The sequence below is a fragment of the Puccinia triticina genome, chromosome 6A (assembly GCF_026914185.1).
Source record: "Puccinia triticina chromosome 6A, complete sequence".
Taxonomy (NCBI): Eukaryota; Fungi; Basidiomycota; class Pucciniomycetes; order Pucciniales; family Pucciniaceae; genus Puccinia; species Puccinia triticina.
Window position 1 is genome coordinate 699,484 of NC_070563.1, and position 22,322 is coordinate 721,805.

The window sequence follows — 22,322 nt, forward strand, 5'->3', positions numbered from 1 at the left end:
ACACTGTTTTTGAGACAATACTCCAGGAAAAACAATGGTCACTTCCTGATAAGTGACATTGGGACTTCAGTCGACTCGAACTTGTGGAAGTCCTTCTGCAGGGGGGGGGCCTGGTCGCGGAGCGACCCCTCCCATGGAGGACTCGAGTCTAACACCAACTTACAACTGCGTCACGGTTGGCCAGTTTTGGTGTAGCCGACTTTTGGATGGCTACACGGCACCTCCTTCACATCCACCTCCCCACAGTTAAAAGATTGGGTAGGACTTGGTTCAAGACGAGTATGGATGTACCTTTAACGGCTTTCAGCACAGGTCCACCGTCTCAATTAGCGGCAGCAGCCCCAACCTCACACGCGTGTTGTTTGGTGCTGTGTTTCTGAGGATCTTGGCTTGCATGAAGTGCGCGTGGTAGCAGAGGAGGAGACTTGAAGCTCCTCTAAATCATCCGCTTTTCAGCATCAATCATCCTACTCGAATAAAAACCCTCCCTCCACACACAAACACACACACCAAAAAAAAAAAAAAAAAAAAAAAAAAAAAAAAGACCAAAGAAGAAAGAAAAGCGGGGTTTATTTCTTGCGCCGGGAAGGTTGATTCGACCTGATTTTTCTGCGCTCCTTGAGATCCCTCGACTTGCGGATCTGGTCGACGGATTTCAAGCCGGCAGAAGAGTTACTACTGTTCTTGTGCTTTTTCTTCGCCGCCGGATGGGCGGAGTTTTTGTGGTGGTTGTTGTGTCTTGGATTGCCCGAGAAGGAGGATTTGGAGGAGGAGGAGCCTCGGGTGACGGTATGGGAAGGGCCGAGGAACTTCTTCTGCCCGTCGATTGTCTTCCCGAACGTTTTCTGGCCTTTCCTCGGATGCTCTCCGCCAGGCTTGTGACGTTGGTGGGGCTCGCGGGAATGGGGGCCGGTAGGGGCCCCGCTGGAGTGGCGGAACTTGCGGTGGAGGTGGTTGAATGCATTCGAGTGCTCGAGCTCCTGCTCGCCGACATTCGGGATCCGGATCTTCTGGGCCTTCTTCCAGGTGTCGAAAGAGCCCGTCTTGAACGAGGCCGGGAGCTTGACACCGCTCTCGGTCTTCACCAGCTTGATGTTGTCCTGGCCCATCTGGCCCACCTTGACAAACTTCTTCGTCTTCCGGTCCCACTTCACCTGCGAGGCTTTCTGCGTGTTCGACAGACTCGACAGCTTGCCCTCGTCGTTCGTGCCCAAATCAAAAAGTGCCGCTTTACTCTGCGTCACGAACTCCGCCGACGTGCCTTCGTTCAGATTGTACCCCTTCTCCTCTGCTGCCCCACTCTGCTCATACGTCAGGTATGCTTCCGGATCCCGGAAAGCTTCCTTGACTTTGGGCTTCTTGCGCGGCATCTCGAATGTTTCCTAAGTGTGACAAACAGTAAGTTAAAGGAAAATAAAAAAAATATGTGTGCTAATGAAGATATCTTTATTTACCTCCAGTTCTCCTTCGGTAGCAGCGATCACGGGTTCAGAAGTCTGAGTGCGTTTGACGCGAGATGTGGTGGGATCAAAGGTCTGTTCTTCTGCACGTTGTTTGTCCTCTCGGAGTTTAGCGGCCTCCTTGGATCCAGCGATCTTCTTTCCCATCGACTTCCGCCGGTCTCTCATCAGCTGTGCAGCGAGGCCTTTGCCGCGTGTACCGATCTCAAAGACGGTCTCGTTGGGCGTGAACTGGTTGACTTTGGCCAACAGCTGGTCTCTCAATTGGTTCGCCTGCGCATCCTTCTTGGCCCGCTTGACGCTCCGTTGAGCCGAGGGCATTCCGACGGGCTCTCCTTGTTGTTTCCGATCGCTGAAGATGAGATGGATCGATGCCTCCTCGTTCTTGGCCCCACTGAACCCTTTGCCGTTCAGCACAAATTCTTTAGCCCGGCGATGGCTCTCATTACTCGCCGTACTCTGGCTCTTCTCGTACATCTTCTGGGCCCGCTTGACGACGCCGGCGAGGGCGATGAGGGCCGAGTTGGGCGAGACTAGTGTTTCGCGAACGTATTCGGTCTCGGCGTCAAGTAGTTCCCGAGGGATCGTTCCGATCACCAAGCTGGATGAGAAATCAACCTGGCTCGGGTCCTCGGTGGCTGGTGTGGGACAGGCGAGTAGGGGTCGGGAAAGGAAGAGTTGGAGGTCCATGAGGAAGGGCAGTTCGGATTGGGTGACCAGTGAGTACGCCCAGCCCTTCCGGCCGGCCCGAGCGGTCCGTCCGACTCGGTGGACAAACGCACGGGCAGAGCTTGGGAAGTCATAGTTGATGACGTTCTCGAGGATCGGGATATCGATCCCACGGGCGGCCAGATCGGTGACGACGAGGATGTTGGTCTGGCCGAGTCGGAAGGAGTCAAGCTGTTCCCGACGGGCCGTCTGGTCGAGTGCTCCGTAGATTAACGATACTCGGTAGCCAGCGGCAATCAGCAGTCCACCGAGGTACTCGACGTGATGTTTGGTGGCGGTGAAGACGATGGTCTGGTGGGCTGCCAGTTCCTGAGTGGGTTTGCTTCTGGGCTTGGATAGGTTCGATCCGGATCCTCGTGAGAAGTTAGACTCGATTGATTGTTGGTTGATGTCGGGCTTGGGTACGTTGAGGATGTTGGAGATCAAGACCAGCAGGGCGGCCTCCTTTTCGATCGGCTTGACGCTCAGGAAGGCCATCTGTAAGTCCGAGCTGATCTTGGATTCGCTGTCCAGTCGGATCAGTTTTGGGTTCTGTAGGCCAGCCTTGGCAAACTCGACCAGCGTCTTGGGTAAGGTGGCTGAAAAGAGCAGGGTTTGTCTGTTGGCTGGCAGTCGATGGAGGGTTTCTTCTAGTTGGGTGGCAAAGCCCATCTCGAATAATCTGTCGGCTTCGTCAAAGACCACAAAGGAGACCGATTTGAGGTCGAGGTTCATCTCGACTACCAGATGAAGCAAACGGCCTGGAGTGGCGATGATTCTATGTATGGTGTGAGGTAGGATAGCAGGTCAACGATCTTTTCTTCTTCTTCTTCTTTTTTTTGGTAAGATGATATGCTCACACGTCGGGATTGGTAGAGAACATTGTAAACTGATCCTCGAGTGAGTCTCCGCCGACGATGAGGCCCCATCTGAGGCCTTCAGCTTTGCTATGGGGCTGATCGGCAGTGGATGAAGATTTGTTGCGGTGATCGCCTTGGATGAAGCCCTTTGCGAGATCTTTGCCGACTTTGAGGACCTGGAGGGCGAGTTCACGGGTGGGTACGAGGATGAGGGCTCTGATTCCGAACTGGACGGAGTGTATGCCTCCAAGCGCTTGGATGAGTGGGATGAGGTAGGCGAGGGTCTTTCCGGATCCGGTGCGGGCCATGCCGACGACATCGCGTGGGGGGCTGGCGAGGATGTGGGGCAGGGCTGCGCGTTGGATGGGGGTTGGCGAGTTGAATCCGCGGAGGAGGATGGCGCGGAGGAGGGATGGGTGGAGTCCGAGTGACTGGAAGGATCCTCCGCCGGTGATGTTCTTCTTGCTGCTGGTCGCCGTCGACTTGAGCAGTTTTGCGCCTGCCTTGAAGTTGGCCCTGCGAGCGGATGTTCTGATGAACTGGTCCTCCTCGTCGTCGTCGTCATCGGATGTGGCCAGGTTTGCTGTGGCGTTTGCTTTGCTTGGGATGGTTGCGAGTGTCTCTGTGAGGTCGATTTCGTTTTCTGAGTGGCCATCGGAGTCGTCCATCGTGGATGTTTAGTTGGAAATAGTTTGTTTGGAGTCAAGTGCTTGTCCAGTGGTGGGCAGTCAGATTGCATATATGCATGCACTCGCCAGCCACACTGCGGACTGCGCATAACATCACAGCACATCACACCACATCACACCACACCCTACCCCACCCCACCCCACCCCACCACACTATGTATTAGAGGAAGCACGATCGCACGGCCATGGTCCATCGATTCGACCCAGAAACCACCCAGACAGTTGGTAAGCAAGCAGCACAACCATCCAGCAGAGGAGAACTAACAAACTGAAGTCGGAATCCACAGATGTCGTCGTCGATGCCCTCCACAGCTTGGCCTGCAAGCTCACCCGCACATACTCCAACAAGGCCGCCGAGTACAGCCAGGGAGGGATATCCCCCGAGGAATCCGCCAGGCGCAAGACGGCACTCGTCGAGATATCCACGAACCTCCTCCCCTGTCTGCGCCAGCAGCTGACCGACCTGCTGGCCTCACTAGACATCGCCGATCTCGAAAGAGTCCCTAACCCAAGACTGCTGGCTACCCTCCACATCCTCAAAAAAGCCGGCGTCACCCTCGACCAAATCAGCCATGCAACGCGCTCCGTCACCCTCTCCCCTCCCCCCGCACCATCCCGCTTCGAAGACCACGACTGCGGGATCCTCAAATCCTACCGGTCGGCTCTTCTCAAATCGGCAATCAGCGAGCTCATCGACACTCATCTCTGCTCATTATTCAACCAGACCGTCCTGTTCCTTGAGCACTGGAAATCCGCCAACAACCCCGGCTTATCCGCCGATCCCCCTCCAGCGGAACACGACGCGATCGAACAACGAAAAAAGATCATCTCCCTCATCGCCCTATCCAACAAGTCAATCGAACACCTCATCGCATGGCTCCAGCTAGGAAATGACTCGGAGGTCCTTCGATACATCTATAAACCCCAAATCGGACAGCTCAACTCCAACCTCGCCGAACTAACCCAACGAATCGGTCTGCCTCTACCCCCTGTACCCAAGAAAAAACGGAACTCGGGCGATTCGGATGATGATTCTCAGTCTGATGATGATCATGCTCCCTCAGATCACCAATCCAAAAATCAAAACAACTCCTCTCAATCCAAACCCGATCAAGCTGAAAGAGGCAGTGGTGGTGGCGGCGGTGGTCCTGATGATGATGAGGAGGAGGAGGAGGAGGAGGAGGATGATGATGATGAGAGCGAGTTTGACAGTGATTATTCTGAAAGTAATACGTCGAGTGGCCAGTCCGAGGACATGCCCGTCAGACGGGCGACCGTCGAACTGGCCAAGGAGTCCTTGCCGATGATCAAACTGATCCGGATCTTCTTCAACAAAATCCTCCGTACACGATCCAACAAGGCCCCGTTCGTGCTGGACGAGCGGATCAGCTCGGGCGAGCTGCAGGCCCTGATGGACAGACTGCTGACCCTGATCGAGACCCTCAACGAGTTCGTCAGCATACTGCTATCGATCTACGATGAGGACGATCTCGGCGAGGAGGAGTTCGACCGGCTCTGGAGAAAGAGCAGCTCGCTCCCCGACGCCGTCGATACCTCCTTACTCCACCTCGCCTTCCATCTCGTCCCCGTAGATGATCAGCATCTGACCGCCCAGGACCCACTCGCGCCTAATCCGTTCAACACCTGCTTCTTCGAACTCAGAGAACGCCTCGGCTGTGCGGCTGCAAGCATCAGATGGGGGCTAAGCTTCTTCAGTCAAACTGTCTTCGACTAATACCTACATACATACACAGGCATATACCCTACAGACCCAACATACCTACACTTTTCTTTTTTGGACAATCTATCTTGCATGTATCCACACGTGTACTCCTTAGTAATCCCAGATAATACATAAAGAAAATACCTCCTTCTGGCTCTTCACTTTCTTGACTATCCTCCCTGAACAAACTTGTGCTTCCTACATCATGGCCCGAACTCCACACACACACACAAAACAAGTAATCTTGAAAAGAATTTTTTATTATTCACTGTGAGGATGTCCTGGAAAGTTTTTACGTGTGACGACATTTTAAAAAGACGAGCATGGTACATAAGTAAAGCCATCATACTGACCACAAGATAGCCTCGAGAGTGTGGATACACAGTGTCAGAAGACGAATAATTCTGATCGAAGACGCAGGAAAAAGTGTCTGCCTTGTGCGCCAGGACCCCCCTCCGGGGAACTTGAAGGTGGAGTGCTTTAACCTGGTTTACCCGTGAACTCAAAGGGAACAAAAGAAAGCGCGAGCAAGCCATCAAAACAAAATTCGCCGGGTATCGAGTCGTGCTCGAGCTGTTTATGGCAAGTTGAGAAGAGCCAGAGACGGTTGAAGGCAACACTTTCGGGTTGGTGCATGATCCAGATAAATTTCAATGTCCCCCCGAGCCGAGTGATCCTAACCCGGGTGCCCTCGTCCGAAAACTGGAGTGGAATGAGATCTTGTTTGCTTGATCGTCTTTTGATGTTATATGTTTCTCTTTGTTTTAGCCTTCTGAGTGTTGACTAAACGCGGCGAGGAGCTGTGAGCTCCGCCTCTTGCATCCCCCCCTCTTGCTTATTGTTCTCACTCAAGTATAACAAAGAATCGGCCTTGCACACAGTTTGCCTCGGCAAGCAACAAAAATTGAGGCCACAACTGAGTGCTTCCGGAATCAAGCATTCCAAACCCGGGGTGAAATCGCCGATAACCTGGTTTAAATTCACTTTTAGGAGATGGCCAGAGGACCCACACCCCACTCTTATCACCCATTTAACTTTTCTCAGTCATCCAATCATCGCCGCAATTCTTTTTGAGACTTATTCTATCTCAGCAAATCCACCCCACCAACCGAGCTACCCCTACCTACAGCTTGCGGCAAATACTAGTCCAAGTTCTTGCATACCTATCTTTCTGCTACTATGTCGACTGAAACAACCGGTACATCAGTACTTTTCGTCCTCTTCAGAGTCAGACGCGCTTCGTAAACTCACATTCTCCTGACTCAAAATTTGTTTGTTTTTACATTTAGGCCTTATTGCTGAGCAGTTTGAAAGCTTGCTCGGAAGATGCTTGCTAATAGATCATGACCAGATGCACAAGCGGGCCGCCAGAAGTTTGACAGCTGATCAAATCGATGTTGGCACAAATCTCCTGGCAGAACTACAAACCAGTTTTCTGCCCTCACTGCGACAGCAGCTCGCTGGTATATTGGCATCCCTAGACCTGGGCGCTTTGGAGAAGGATCCCAGGCCGAAATTCACCGACACCCAAGAGATCGCTGGCCAACTCGATAACACCTTGAGTCAAATCAGCACATCCATCAATTCACTCGCTCCGCTGATTCCCCATCAATCCCTATACTCCCGTGACCGGCATTATGGCATCATGAAAGGATTCAGATCCCGTCATATTCTGAATCAAATTGTAGGTTTGATGAGCAGGGAGCTCCGGCTATTATTTGACCATCATGCCCTATTCATCCGGTGTTGGACGTTCTCAGATGATAATCGACCAACGATCGATGGAGAAGAATCCTACGCCCTCACACTCAAGAACAAGTTAACTGAGCTGACAGCTCTATCATACCAGGCTATCGATAACATATCTCGATGGTGCCAGCGATCTGACTTCGATCTTCTCCAAGACACATGGATTGCACAAGTAAATTATCTCAGTGGTAATCTTACGAGATTAACCCGAAGAATCAACTTGACAGTGCACTGGAACCACGAAGAACGTAGCCTAATCGCTGGGGAGCCATCCGGGTCTGGCCCTGCAGGTACACCCGACAACAACACTGGCGAAAATCAGGCTGACGGCGATAATGGATCCCAGGGTAGCGTCTCCAGTCATGACGAACATGGCCTGCCAAGAGATGGCACTCCTGGCGGATCATCACTAAACACCCCTTTTACCCCATATCAACTTGAACTTGCCCAGCGGATGATCCCGATTATCAAGTTGGGCAGGATATTCTTTAACAAGCTCATTAGCACTGGAAAAAGCAAACCGCCATTTACGCTCGGCAGTGGAATGAATTCCGCTGACATCGAGTGCTTACAAGAGGAGATGCTGCAAACTTCAAACGGGATCGCCGAAATCCTCAGCCTCTTCCACAACACTGACAGCGACATGAGCCATGGTTTGCGCTGGTTACAGGAACTGTCGGGCCACTTCGACTCTTCTCTGCTCTTGCTGGGCTTCTATCTCATGCCCATAACCTCTCGGCTTGATCCTCCTCCACAGGAAAACTGTTTCAAAACGTGGTTCTTTGAATTGCGCTTTCAATTCCGTGTGGCTCTGAACAACCTTAGAAGATCTATTTATGGGATGAGATTGGATTAGCTGATTGAAGCTCCTGTTGAGTTGTCTATCTTGCTGTTGTCTTTTGTTGAGTATTGTATACCTCTCAGCTTTCATATCATATTAGTGTCACCTTCTTGTACATACTTTACCTGGGTCAGAAGCGGTGGAAGTTCTCATCTCCTCATCCTACCACCGCATCATACCTTCTGTTCCCAGCCTCAGGCTCAGGTATGTCACTCTCTTCTCTGCATTCTTGTAATTTTCTCGATCCTTTTTCTGTTTCATCCTGCATTCTCACGCGTGATGCAATGATCAACAAATATTCTAGTAGCTTATGAATTTATTTAGACCTTAATTGGCAGAAGAATCAAAATTCGGTGCCATCCAGGCTAGGATTATAATGTGTATGCGCATTGTGGTAGTACATCCTTATTTCTGTGTTTGTACCCAGCTGGAATAGTAAAAAATTAGCTTTTATTCTATGTAAAACACGTGAAATAGTGTTCAAGCTCAAGTCAGAACTTGCCTCCATGGTTCTCACCCATGGGTACATCTTACAGCAAATGCTGCAAAGTCTGTTCATGAAGGACCACGCTCAGCCACTGGCCTCAGGCTCAAGGTATAGAAGAGTCCCACTCTTTTCTCAAAAAAGAAATCAAAATGGCGCTACTGACTTTTAGATATGCGAGCTCTGCAGAATCAATCTAGAGTGGCTAGATTTCCCTGCAAAACTTTTGACTAATTGGTCTCAATCAGCATCTGTCATGGCTGCGGATGAGTGTGAAGTGTTTCAGGTCTGGGGTGTTTCACAAATCATTTTGAAGGCAATTTGAAGGTCTTTGCATCTTATATTTGGCAAGATGTACCGACGTCGATTAAATTTGGGGCGGGCGATTCCCGCGATGCATATGTAGATGATATGCATTATGTATTTAGATATCAAACCCATGAAACGGCCATGGCGATGCTATCGACTCCCAAGAATCATGCTGGAGCCAGTAGACGACCTTGTCCTCCCCGCTGAGAGCGATACCGTGGAAGGCGAAGCCGTAGAAAGTGAGGCCGAGGATGATGACGAAAGTGAGGACGATGGCGAATCGGGCTCCGAAACGGAATCGAGCGAAGACGAGACGCCGAGTGGCCCAAGTGGTATGTACGCCTTGCTGATCAGGATGTTGTGAAAGGGCGAACATGCTAAATCAAGCTGCTCAAGGCTAACACCCGCAAGCCCTTGATCATCCACAGGTGTCGCAATCAAGGCCTTCAGCAAGTTGACGCGAAGATATGCCTTCTCCTTGAATCAGGTATTCTGCAGCTCTCAGACGGATTTGACAATCGGTGAACTCGAAGAGAAAGCAGAGCTCGTCAATGGCCTCCGAACCAGACTCTTACCTTCGATGAGAACCCAGCTTTCCGCGCTTCTGCAATCGCTAGATCTCTCCGAATACCCGATACATCCATGTCCAAACCCAGAATCAACCGCCGAAATCCTATCAGCACTCGGTGATCTCCTCAAGGAAACTCAAGACGCCGTCGAGGAGATCGCCCTCGAACCTCCTCTGCCGTCCGCTGAGCATGACCATCACCTGAAAGATTTAAAAATATTCAGGTCAAATCACCTCCTATGGAAAACTAAAGACATCATCCAAAACCATTTATGCGAAATATTAAGCATCTGTGATCAATACATCGTAATGTGGGAGGCTGAAGGAATTGATCGCGAAGACTCGGATCATCAAGCGAGACTATCAAACTGCAGAAAAGAAATCGTGGAGATGTCAGCCACCTGCAAGGATCTAATGGATGACCTAATTGAATGGATCAGCCTATCTGATTTCGGCATGCTTCAAAAAGACTGGCGGGTGTCCTCAAAAAAGCTAGATAGGCTGCTGGCCGCCTTAGTTGAGATGAACAATGGGACGTTTGGGAAACCGGAGCGAGGAGATACTCAGACTGACGGCGAAGATATTCGAGCGGCGGACGAGGAGAACAGGGCACGCTCGATTCAACTGGCTCGCTCGGCGATGCCAATCATAAAACTAGGTCGAATATTTTATGACAAGCTATCTAAAACGACGGGCAAGAAGATACCGTTCAAGCTGAATGCCGGGATTTGTTCGAAGGAGATCGATGCTCTGCGCAACAAGATGGATTCGCTTGACACGCAGATCGATCATATCCTGGGTCTTGTATGTGCAATCTATCAAACCGATGAACACATTGGATCAAGGATCAAGTCCCTCAAGAGCGTGACTTTTCAGGCTTGGCGCTGCCTCCAAGCGGCCTTGCTCACATTAGCTTTTCACCTCCAACCTTCCGATCCGGACGGCCGGAATGATGATGCTCATAATAACTTCAAGACTTGGTTTCTTGTTCTCGAAAACCAGTTCCGCTTGGCTGGTTCCAATCTGAAGGACACTGTCGACTCCTGCTTTGGAGAGCACGAAGAGGAGGACGAGAGTGATCGTGATTAGGGCTAGTCGCGGTAGATCAAGATGTGGTCCAACTACTAGCAATCAGCTTATCAAGTCCGATTCATCCATCTACATTTCTGTCTATCCACAAGATACCCACAAACACATTATTGTCACCCTCTGTTTTCGTCACTCATATTATCGTTTTCGGATACTTCAAATAGCTTGTATAAAACCGGCGATATTTCTGTGAACACCTGTTTATGACATTATAATTATACAGTGTATAAAGATACCATAATTTCTTTCCATTTCTAGACCAAGCAGCGGTGTCGTAGAAGTCCTAGCATGGCTTGTGCCAAGTAAGCCCTATGTCATTATGCAATGCGGATATTGTACCAGGTCAGTTATACCATTCTGATGGAACAAAAAGAAAACCAGTGGGAGTGCGCATCATGACGTCCGGTGCCGTTTGGCGGGTTGGAGGAGGTTGCATGAAGATGGACTTGAGTCCCTCCTTGCGGCCCAATGCGGGCTCCGCTGACAGATGAGAGCCGGCATTGTGGCTATACAAGACGCAGTCCCTCGCGGCTGTCCCGACTGAGCCCAAGTCCCGGCTCTCCTGGAGACGCTTTGTTCAGCTCGGCGGCGACTGGGCCGATGGCTTGGCCGGCGTTCCAATACCGCAGGGAAGCCATCGGCGTGTGCCTTGGGTCAAGGTCAAGAACCTGCTCGTCGGTGCGCGCACAGGATCGGTCATCTCGGGACAAGAGCGACAGCCAGACGAGCACAAAAAAGCACCGCACACTCAGCTGAGCGTCAAAGGATGCTTTCCGGGGCACGGGCGACTCCGGGATGGAAGATGCCCCAATCCGGCGGAGAACCCTTGAGCCGAAACAAGAACCCTATGAGCGAAGCCTGTCCTCTTTGTCTAGTTTTTTTTTTTTTTTTTTGCTATACCCGGAGCTTGCCAGCCCCGCTGGCTCGTGCATTTCCTGCTCATTGTCTCCTTACCGGTATTGTTCGAAGCCTGGCTCGCCGATGCTTTTGAGTACAAAGGCCATCGAGCCTGGCCGAGCCACCAGCTCTCCCTCAGCTTCCTTGCCCAAACTCATTCTGAATCCACCACCATAGGTCGTCCCTCAGTCATACCATCCCCCGTAGATTCTATAAGTAGCCGTCCCTCTCAGTCGTTTGGGCTGGATTTCTATCTTCTATACATATATATATATTGCCGTTCATATTCTTACATTCACCGCTTCAGGAACTCGTGCGCTCCAGAGTTATAAGCCACCAGTTTCCTGCAAACAGAATTAGAAACGCTCCTTCGTAACAAACCCCGACAAGAAAGAATGCCCAGGGAAAGCACAGCTGGTAAATTGGTTTCGTTTTCATCGAGTGCCCACGAGATTTGTCTAAACTCGACTTGCTTGGTTCTTTTTAGATCTCCTCGCCGACGCGTTTCGAGGCCTGGCAGACGAGCGCTGGAGGACGGTGGGGGCGGATATCATCGAGGGGCCGAAGGATGAGAAGGTGCTGACGGCGGAAGAGATCGGGGCCAGACAGGCGCACCTGGCGGGGCTCCAGACCGGTCTGCTGCCCTCGCTGGGCCAGCAGCTGGGCGAGCTGATGGGGATATTGGACATCGAAGCGCTGGGGAAGGACCCGGGGCCGAGGCCGAGGCTCGCGGAGGCCGTGGAACTCGTAGCGAAGCTTGGCCGGACCCTAGACCAGCTCAACATCTCCGCCCACGCCCTCGCCCCTCTCTCGCTCGAAGCCATGGCTGCGCCGAGCAGGATCGACCATGATTACGGGGCGCTGAAGTCGTTCCGATGCCGGCCCCTGCTGGGCAAGATCCAGGGGATGGTGATCAGCAAGGTGCGCGGCTTGGCGCGCCACTACGGCCGTCTTCTCGAGACGTGGAGGGTCTTCGAGGCGCCTCTTCCGGCCACCCCAGGGCCCAGCGATAGTGATAGTGATGAGGATGATGATCACTGCTTCGCACTGCAAATCCGAGACAAGATCGTCGACGGCACTGCGGCGGTCTCTGGAAACATCGCCGACATCATCCGCTGGTCCCAGCGCTCGGACTTTGCGCTTCTTCAGGACGAGTGGCAGGCGCAGGTGGGCCTGCTCACGTTCACGCTCGACCGACTGGCCGCGCGGATCGATGCGACTGTCCGGCCGAGGGAAGAGGGCGAGGGAAGCCGGCGGGATAGTGGAGGTGAGGTGGCTGGAGATGATGGGGCTGCTGCTGCTGCTGAAGATGATCAGGTGTCGGTTGGTGTAGAGTTCGGATATTCGTCCCGACCGGTGCCGGTGAGCCGGGAGCTCCTCCCGCTGAGCCAGCGGACGGTTGCGCTGGTGAAGCTGGGGCGGATCTTCCTTTGCAAGCTGGTGGGCCGGCCGGCGTTCGAGCTGGATGGGCGGCTGAGCTCGGCGGAGCTTGCGGGGCTGGAGGGTGCGACGGGCAGCATCGACGGCTGTCTGCTGAGCATCGCCGAGTGCGTGGCCGACGCCGCCGGGCCCGCCGAGCTGCGCGCCCAGCTGGCCGATGTCCTCCGCTGGGCCGACGAGCTCGCCGGGCGCCTCGACTCCGCCGTCCTCCTCCTCGCCTTCCACCTCGTCCCCCGACCCACCCGCCCTCTCCACCATCTGTTCCGGGAGTGGTTCTTTGATCTGCGCTCCCAGTTCCGCATGGCTCTGGACAGCTTCATTGTGCATCTTAGTAGTGTTTAGCCTTCTTTGCAGCTGTTTTGTAAATATATGTAAATATCTTCTCGAGCGAGTTGTTTGGATGGGTGTGTGTTGTCTGGTTCCTGATTCGGAATCCAGTGAGTGTGTTTGGACCCTGCGCTGGGCTCTGGGTTTATTTTTTTTATTTTTTATTTTTTTTATTTTTTTTATTTTTTCTATTATTTTCTGGGCACAACCACGATGGTGGCCGGCAGCAGCAGCACCAGCCTCAAGAAGCCGCTCAAGCAGGCACCCTCGAGCTCCACCCTCGCCCACCCAGAACTCGAAGACTCGCTGCTCGAGGAGCGCCTCCGCATCGCAAACTTCGTCCTCCCCGAAGACAACCTCGAAGACCTCCTCAGGCAAGCAGCACCCAACCCACTCACCCAGCTCAACTGCCGGCTCCCAGCTGACCAGCCCTCCCCTCCCCCTCCCCCCCTCCCAGGCTGCCCATCGCCCCAGAACTCATCTCGAGGAAACTCAGGCAGCACCAGCTGCTCAAGCACCACCACCCACCTCCCGAGCAGGAAGCCATACCCCCACCAACACCCGCCCCGCGCCCGCCACCCGCAAAGTCCACCATACCGGTCTCCGCCAAGCCCAAAGCACCCCATGCCCAGCGCTCCTTCTCCTCCCAGACCGCCGCCCAACGGCACCGCGAACGCTCCAAGTCCACCGCCAACCAGCTCTCGATCCCCCCCACCACCAAAGCCATCCTCCGCCGGCCCATCCTCGCCGCCGAGGCCCCCCGGCACACCGCCATGAAGGACAAGGCCACCACCGTCCCCGCCCGCAACGCCCACCCCAAGGGCTTCAAGCTCCGGCCCCGGAGCATGTCCGCCAGCTCCCTGCGCGACCCCGGGCCCTCCATCCCCGGCGCACTCCCCCCATGGACCACAGACCCGTCCCCGCGGATCTACAGGGTCGACCCGGCGGCCAACAACTCCCCCCTCAACGGCTCAGACTTCAAGCCCCCCAGCCACGACGACCTCATCCTGCCCACCGTCGCCCGGCAGATCGAGAAACAGACCAAGCTGCTCACACCCACCGACCACCCCACCTTCTCCTCCGTCTCCTCCAACTTCTCCCAGTGGGAGGCCCTCGGCCCCCAGCTCCTGCTCCGCAAGGCCAGCCTCAAGCGCCTCGAAGGCGCCTTCGCCCACCCCTCCACCCTCTCCGTCCACGAGCCGCTCTCCTCGCCCACCCCCGACGAAGAACTGGTCAGTCCACACCTCCCACCTAAACCCGGCGATCCAATCCTCCCAACTGATCAAATGAAAACCCTCTTCTATCACAGATCGACCCCATCACCCCAGACTCAGGACGATCGAGGGCGCCGGGCGACGACGGCCCGGCGGGGCGCCGGATGAGCCGCCGGATGAGCGGCAGCCAGGGCGCGGGCCCGGCCGACGACCGGCGCGCCTCGCGCCGCCTGAGCGCCTATCTGAGTGCGAGCCCGGGCGGCCGGCGGGGCTCCCAGACCTCGGCCTCCTCCGCCTCCCACCCGAGCCCCTCCGCCGCCCGCCGCGTCCTCGGCAACGCCCCCTCCTCCCACCAGCCCCTGGCCTCCGACGACGGCTGCGCAGAAGAAACACGCCACGCCAGCCCCCCCGCGCCCCCGCCCGCCGACTCCTTCCCCCCCGCCCAGCCTACCCACCTCGACGACCCTCTCCAGTTCGAGCAGGCCAGACACCTCGACCCCGAGCCCGAGGGCGGCTGCTGTAAATGTGTCATCGTCTGATCCGCTTGCCCTCCATCTGTGTCTCCGCCCCTCATTGTCTAACACCCCACCTCCCATCCGCTAATTTCTTCTTCTATACTGCCACCGTTATCTCGCTCTTCTTCTTCTTCCTTCATCGCTCCTGCTATCGCTTCCTCCTCTTCATCAAGAACGATGTCTCCCCGTCCACACTCAAAACCAAAACCCCCCATCCATGTTGTGTCCACCCTGATCCCTGACCATCTCCCTGTTTTTTCACATACATACAATTGTCCTTGTTTGGTGTACATTCTGTCTTGCTTCCCTATTTATTTAATCCTCATCATATAAACACCTCACATTGAATATGACATCTAAGTCTTTTTTTTTTTTTGGCTTTCCTTGAGTAGCAAAACATTGCACTGTGTAATACATAACTTATATGCGACCCCTTCCCCCCTTCCGGGTCTATTCTGCTGGTAAAATCTGAACTGGCCTCAAGCAAGGCATTCAGAACCATATGAACAGGTGGAATTGGCTGGGTCTCATTTGGGCACCATTTTGTTTCACAGCAGTCCATGTAGCCCCAAAACAAGCTCAAAACCTGCTCTTTTTGGATGTCTTGTACCTGCAGTTCTACGTCTGAATGTGATGGTATAAAATGAACACAGGTTCTGAGAGAGCATGTCTTGAAGACCATGGTGGCACTATTGATTCTGTGCCTCAGAGTCACATCATACTTTTTTTGTTTTCTTTTGAGACCCCAGCCTGCATCATTGACAGGACAAACCAGATTGGATCTTTGTAACCACCAAACTGTAGTTTTGATGAAATTGGATACACTCCATCAATTGTGCAGAAAGGTTCCTGTGGGGTAGTTGATAGATAGCCTTGGTCTGAATGGTCTCTTGAACCAGGGAAGATTTTTGGATTTCTGATATTTCTCCTTACTTAATATCACTTGATCATGTTATCCTAAAACAATCTCCTTAATGTCTAGAATCATCAGGAAGCATAATAATGAACCATCTCACACCCAGAATAGAACCTTAAGCAGTAGAGATTGTATCAGTCAGTCCTGTCTTCATGTGTTGGCTGGTGATAGTCTTCTTATCCATTTTAGTTCTTTATATTTCACTCTTACTCAACCACAGATTGATCTTTGTATGTAGTCTATTTGAGATAACAAATTATCAGACTTATTGAACTCTCTTCTCATGTCTCTGCACCAATCCTTGAGCCGCATCTGGTGATCCTCACTTGGCCCTTTTCCTCAGTCTCTTGAGACCATCTTTGGACCACCCATGAGAGAATTGGCAATATTTAACCAGTCTGAAAACAAGAGTTTTAACAAGAAAAAAAAAAAAAAAACAGGAGAATCATGGTCCCGCTTTAAGTGTAGTGGAAAAGCTGCCTTTGACTCTGGTCCAGGACTATCAAGAATTTTAACAAGCCTGAAAGTAATGAGGGGAAGAATGGATCAAGAGAAAAAATATAACATCAAGAGAAAGAGTATGTTGTGAGAGAGAATCTAGAGCAGCAGACACAAGGCCCTGGTGGGGAAGAGTGATGATGCTTTTAGAGGGAGGAGGAGATCTTATGGTATGATCTGTGGAGAGGAAGATGGACTCTGGGTTCTGGGGTTCTGGATAATGTGATGGTGGATTGCAGGATGAGGAAGCTGTCCGGATCTCCAGCCTCTCAAACTATGAGTGTGTGTCCTATGATATTTACATGACAGCCTACCCCTGCTACAGCTCATAATAGTAAGAAATCCTTCTGCAGTGACTCCTCTAGAACTACACTGCAATAGAAACAGACAAAAGAAGACTTATTTGAAAGCAAAATGAACAAAGAACAATTAACATTCAAAATACCACAAAAGATAGGAGGGCAAAATCAAACCAAAATCATACAAGCTTTACAAAATTATTCCATGAATCAAGAATTTTCCTTGCTTTCTCAGCTTGGCCGTCTATGTTTTATCAAAATTCACAATGAAGCATTTGATCATCATTAGAGGTGGCACTTGGGGTACCCAGCACCCGCCAGCAGGTACCTGGAACACCCGCTCAGCACCTGCCGGTGGGTGCAGGTGTTCAGTTTTTGGGCAGGAAAAAAATAGGTACCCATCCTGGTGGGCCAGATGGATTGGAGGGATCTCTCCGTTGGAAGAGGTGGGGTGTGTACATACCACCTCAAGCGGAGCAATCCCTCCGCCCAGAGGTGCGTACACCTCCTCAACCAGAGGGATCCCTCCAGTCATGGAGGTACAGACACCCCTTTGACTGGGATCCTTGGTCAGAGAGGTTTGCACACCTCTGTGACCGGGGGGTTCCCTCTGGCTGAGGAGGTGTACACTCAAGGGATCCCGGCCCAAGATGTGTACATCCTCCTCAACCAGAGGGATCCGCCCTGTTGAAGTGGTGTACAACCTCCTTGGCCAGAGGGATCCCTCCAGTGTAAGACTCAAAAGTGGTAATGAAACCCTTTTGCTGAATTTCAAAGGTTATCACCAGGGAAGAAAGTGTTGCACTCTCTAGAGAGTGCCAGGCCGTAATTTTGTATGTAAGTTAGTCTGATGTGAGTTCAATGTTAAATTGAAGTCTTTGTTCACTTTCTTCCCAATACCAGTGTAACTGTAGATCAAGTGTTTGTGAAATGATCTATAGCTCAATGCCAACCCACAAGGATCTCTCTGTTGAAGTTTTGTGTTTGTTTCATCATTATTACAATTGCAGAAGCAATCTTCATTGCACACAAGGTTTGCCAAGAATGTATGAATCTTATCCTCAAACATATCCTTAGCCGACTGCCAGGTAATTATTTTGAATTCCAGATTTTTTCATTCAAAACACACATAGAATCACATGATGGAACATACTTGTGAGATATAACAAATTCAGAGGATCTGCACATTGGTGGATGAATCCTTGTGGCATATTTCTGACATGTCAATTCCCATATCAAATTGGGAGGAAATTGGTTTGGCATAATATTTCTGTTCTTCAAGTATCAAACCCTTACCCCGCCAAAGCTAAGAAGACCGTTTTCATATGCAATTGTACTCCAAGCAATATGAAATGTGAAAATAGTGGATTCAGTTTTTCCTACCATTTTTACCAAGGGATGAAACAAAATTTTGTAATTTTTCAGTGCCAATAGCTGTTCATTTTGGAATATGCATCTTGCCTAGTACATGACTAAAAATTGTACAATTTTGTAAATTTAACTACAACTGACCAAAAAATGCTGTCTAGAATCTTAAATAAAGCTTCTGAAGGTAAAAGGGGTAGATTGGTGGATATTAATAGGTGCACCAATATTCCCTTGCTTCTGGAACAAGCTGGAAAAATAATTCAAAAGCTGGTCTTAGAACTCCAAAGGGAACAGTGGAGGACTTCCTGTCACATCTGGAACCTTCACAGATTTTGATTTAGACCCAAAAAGTCTGAATTTTTGCAGGAGAAACTCTAGATTTTTGGGCTCTAGATCACTTCTGGGAGACCTGCAGATATCGACAGGAAGTCATCCAATAAATGCTTAAATCCCCACACATATCCCAGTGTGGTTAGAGCCATTTGTCTTGTAGATTGATCATCTTGTATCTTTTCTTCACCAACCATTTTCCATTAATTTTCTTTGGTGCAGCATTATTTCATCACAGGTATCCATGTCTATGGTGCAACAACATGGTGCCATTTATCTCATAACATGGTGCTGATGTAGCACCTGCTGTCAGTTGAGACTTCTGCACTGTGGTCAGGCTGTATCCAGACCACTGAAAATGATTGGTCATGGGCCAGCAGGAGTGCCACGAGCTTTGTGAGGAAAAGTGTTAAAAAAATTTGTGTATGTGGGTTTGAAGGTTGGCACAATTGAACTATGGACGTGTGGGGAAACACAGATTGGCTTAGCATTGCCCTGTTTCCCTGGTGAGGGTTTTTTTTCTGTTTTAATGCCCACCCTCATATTTGGGCAAATTTTGGGGTGGAAATTGGCAAAAATATCACACATTTACCCAGACTCGATGAACAGTGGGTGCTGTTCATCGCGCTGGAAAATTTGCCTCTCAATGGCCACCACATGCTGGCCATCCATTTGGGCTTTTCTGAGCTTGACGGGAAGCGTGTACTGCCTCAAAAGATCAGAAATGCTGGCGCGATGATCAGTACTTGCTGGTCATCACAATAGGGCTCCCCCGACTTGGGGACCCCTTTCATTTGTCCCCTGCATCGTTCGGCCGTACGTTACGGCGGACAAGTGCAGTGTACATTAATCTGCTGCGTCCCCGAACCCAAATCAGTGCTGGTCATTGCAATAGGGCTCCCCCGACTCAGGGACCCCTGTAATTTGTCCACTGCAAGGTTCGGCCGTACGTTATGGTGGACAATTGAAGTGGACATCAATCTGCAGCCTCGCCAAACCCAAATCTGATGACCAGTACCTGATGGTCATCACATGGAGGCCCTAGCACAATGAACAGCACATACTGGTCATTGAGCAGGCCTTCCCAAGCTTGCGAAGCAGTATATAATGGCCACCCAGTCTCTAAAGCCCAGCTGGATGGCCAGCATCAGCATGTACTGAGCATTGATCCGGGACTTCCCCAGTGCAATGTATAATTCTTCCTGGTTCATCAAGATGAGAAAGGCCCTTCTTGATGAACATCATGTACTGTTCATTTAGCTGGGTGTTTCAAAGCACATTAATGTGTAATCAAGTGGAGGACATCTCCACTCAATGGCCAGTATACACCAGTTATTGATATGAGAATCCATTAACTCAATGGCCATAAACAACAGTCATTGGGTGGAGGATGTCTCCGCTCAAATGCTGGGATACATGTTCATCAACTGGAGGATGGATGCACTTCATGGCCATTACACAGCATCATGGAGTTGGGAATCACTCCACCTGATGGCCATCTAAACCAGTCATTACATGGAGGTTTTCTCCACTTGATGGCCATACAACACAGTAATCAATTGGAGGTTGTCTCAAATTCCTGGCCAGTACACACCAGTCAGTGGAGAATACGTCTTTGTAATGGCAGTGGAGTGGAGAAAGCCATTATACAAGTCTAACTCACCAAATCCAACAAGATTTGATACAGATAAGATCAGTATGAGTTGAGTATAAACACATGGCCAACCCACAACTCATTTACACATGAGGAAATGCTTCATATCTGGCAGACTTCTAGACAAAAATTACGGTCTGGCACTCTCTAGAGAGTGCCACACTTTCTTCCCTGGTGTATGATGGAGTTGCAAGCTCTGCCCTTCTGTTATCAGTCAACAAGACCCACCAAGATCAGCTTGGCAAGTTTTATTAAGTGATAGGTCTGGTCTGTTCCAGATGAAATCTGTTTGACTGGCAACGTGTAAGTGTTTTAATTACTTTGTTATAAGGGTTGAATTCCTTTATTATAAGGGTTTAATTTCTGCTATAAGGGTTTTAGGATTTGAGTGTGGATGAGTGTTAGGTGACTTGTGAGTTCTGGGTGAGGAACTGGGGCGCAGACCACTGAGGGTGGAGAGAGCTCCTTTTATAGAAAAAAGTGGGGACCCAGAGGGCTTGTGGGTTAGGGTTTCAGCTAATCTAGACAACAGGGTGTGGGATTTTCGCTGCTGGGATTAGATAAAAATGATGTCATAACCCCTCAGGGGCGCATGAATGATGTCAGAATATACAGCAAAACATTCTAAACATGCCAGGGGTGCATACATGATGTCAGAATATACAACAGAACATTCCAACACATGCATAAGGTGACAGTACACAGCGGGGCAGATCAGGAAAAGCCAATGCGTCCAGCTGGCGTCCCAGCACTCCATGTGCCACGGTGGCGTGACAGGGACCCAGAGCCGTACAGGCGCCACTCTGTCATGCAAGGGGGCGCCACCGGGACTGTGGGCATAGGTGGAGCCACTGAGATGCCACCAACCTGGGCGCCAGATGGCCGCCCCAGTGAGATGCCTGCGTGACACACCGGTAGGGGAGGCGTCACCGCCGGCTGTCACGGGGGTGTCCATGCCGGTTGCCTGGCTGACGCAGGGGTCCAGATGGCGCCACTGCTTATGGGGGGCCGCCACTGTGTCCTGGGGTCGCCGGTGTAAGACTCAAAAGTGTTCCTGAGAACCTTTTGCTGAATGGAGAAGGGGATGATGGAGGTGCAAACTCTGCCCTTCTATACTATCAGATAACAAGACCCACCAAGCTAAGCTTGGCAAGTTTTAATCAAGTGATAGGTCTGGTCTAGTTCCAGATGAAGTTGTTTGACAACAGGTATGTGAGAGTTGAGAGTGAGTTCAGTGGTTATTTGCAAATATGAGGGTTGTGGTGAGGTATAGATGTGATGGTAAGTGTGAAGGTGGTATGTAAATAACTGGGGAGTACTGAGCTGAGGGAAAAACAACTGGGGGGGAGAGAGCTCCTTATATAGACAAATGTGAGGGATTTTAGCTACAAGGGGGACCCTGGATGAGGGATTTTAGCTGGTGGGCTGCCTACAAGTGGTGTCAGAAGATACTAAATACAGGCAAAAAGTGGGGTAAGAAATGAAAGATGATGTCATACTAATTCAAGGAGTGAATAAACAAAGTGGGGAAATGTCAAATACATGGGTACTTCATGCAAGGGGTGCATGAGTGGTGTCAGAATAATGCAAGGAGTGCAGAAATGGGGTCAGAAGACTGCATGCAGCTGCAAGGGCTGCATAAATGAAGCGGGGACATGTCAAATACAGAAGAAATGGGGTTGGTCCCCTGCATATGCAGTGAAGATAAGAGGGATGGAAAAGAGTATGTGTTTGGCTGGGGCTGATTATGTGTATACCTGGGAAAGGTGACTTGAGGGGTGTGAAAGGTTGATGACTGGGGCTGGCCGTGTCCATGAGGGTCCAAGAGGGTGTAACTTCCAATCCTGCGGGGTTCCAGTGACACTTCCAGTGGTGACTAGGGGTAAAATTGGCCGTAGAATCCATTTAAGAGGTCTATTTGGTGGTATCATGAGGCCTAGGGTGAGTAAATATATGTATGAGAAAAAACTTTTGATTTTTCACTTTTCCGTCTGAAGAAATTACAACCAGAGGCAAGCGGAGCGGGCAAAGAAAAAGATTGGCTTAGCCAATAGCAGACAAATAGTCTGAAAAAAGGGACCAAATAACTTACTCGAAGGGGCTAATGTGCCTTTGCAGATAAGACAGTGGGCGGGCTCAAGTGCGCACACAGGAACAGATGGTCAAGACTGATGATTTTCTTTGCTTCTAGTCTAAGGTGTTTTAAATAGACTAGATACAAAGTGTTTGACTTGTGGGTGCAAATTATTCAAGCATAATGAATAAGAAAAAAGTCAAACAGAATCAAGGAGACATGAAAAATGTGTTATGACATAGAAAAAGGAAATGGTTAGGAGAGCTGAAACGAGTGAAATTCCAACACGCCTCCCGAACTCGTTGCCGAT

At 50.9% G+C, this 22,322-nt stretch overlaps 5 protein-coding genes across 5 annotated transcripts; 3 read left to right on the top strand and 2 right to left on the bottom strand.

Moving 5' to 3' along the window:
• Positions 1 to 569: 569 nt before the first annotated feature.
• On the bottom strand, positions 570 to 3,696 carry PtA15_6A71 (uncharacterized protein; the record flags this gene model as incomplete). Its single annotated transcript, XM_053170455.1, has 3 exons — positions 570 to 1,382; positions 1,455 to 2,946; positions 3,029 to 3,696. The coding sequence occupies 3 exons, from the start codon at positions 3,694 to 3,696 to the stop codon at positions 570 to 572; spliced, it is 2,973 nt and encodes a 990-aa protein (XP_053020998.1).
• Positions 3,697 to 3,902: 206 nt separating this feature from the next.
• Positions 3,903 to 8,045, top strand: PtA15_6A72 (uncharacterized protein; the record flags this gene model as incomplete). Its single annotated transcript, XM_053170466.1, has 5 exons — positions 3,903 to 3,942; positions 4,005 to 4,708; positions 4,782 to 4,850; positions 4,922 to 5,393; positions 6,730 to 8,045. 5 exons carry the CDS (start codon positions 3,903 to 3,905, stop codon positions 8,043 to 8,045), a joined length of 2,601 nt encoding a protein of 866 aa, XP_053020999.1.
• Positions 8,046 to 8,992: 947 nt separating this feature from the next.
• PtA15_6A73 (uncharacterized protein) lies at positions 8,993 to 10,480 on the top strand (the record flags this gene model as incomplete). The annotated part of the gene is made up of 2 exons (XM_053170477.1): positions 8,993 to 9,155; positions 9,252 to 10,480. 2 exons carry the CDS (start codon positions 8,993 to 8,995, stop codon positions 10,478 to 10,480), a joined length of 1,392 nt encoding a protein of 463 aa, XP_053021000.1.
• A 506-nt stretch (positions 10,481 to 10,986) lies between these two features.
• Positions 10,987 to 11,412, bottom strand: PtA15_6A74 (uncharacterized protein; the record flags this gene model as incomplete). Its single annotated transcript, XM_053170488.1, has 2 exons — positions 10,987 to 11,305; positions 11,381 to 11,412. The coding sequence occupies 2 exons, from the start codon at positions 11,410 to 11,412 to the stop codon at positions 10,987 to 10,989; spliced, it is 351 nt and encodes a 116-aa protein (XP_053021001.1).
• Positions 11,413 to 11,772: 360 nt separating this feature from the next.
• Positions 11,773 to 14,897, top strand: PtA15_6A75 (uncharacterized protein; the record flags this gene model as incomplete). Its single annotated transcript, XM_053170499.1, has 5 exons — positions 11,773 to 11,794; positions 11,865 to 13,089; positions 13,602 to 14,376; positions 14,454 to 14,738; positions 14,832 to 14,897. The coding sequence occupies 5 exons, from the start codon at positions 11,773 to 11,775 to the stop codon at positions 14,895 to 14,897; spliced, it is 2,373 nt and encodes a 790-aa protein (XP_053021002.1).
• Between the last annotated feature and the right edge of the window lie 7,425 nt (positions 14,898 to 22,322).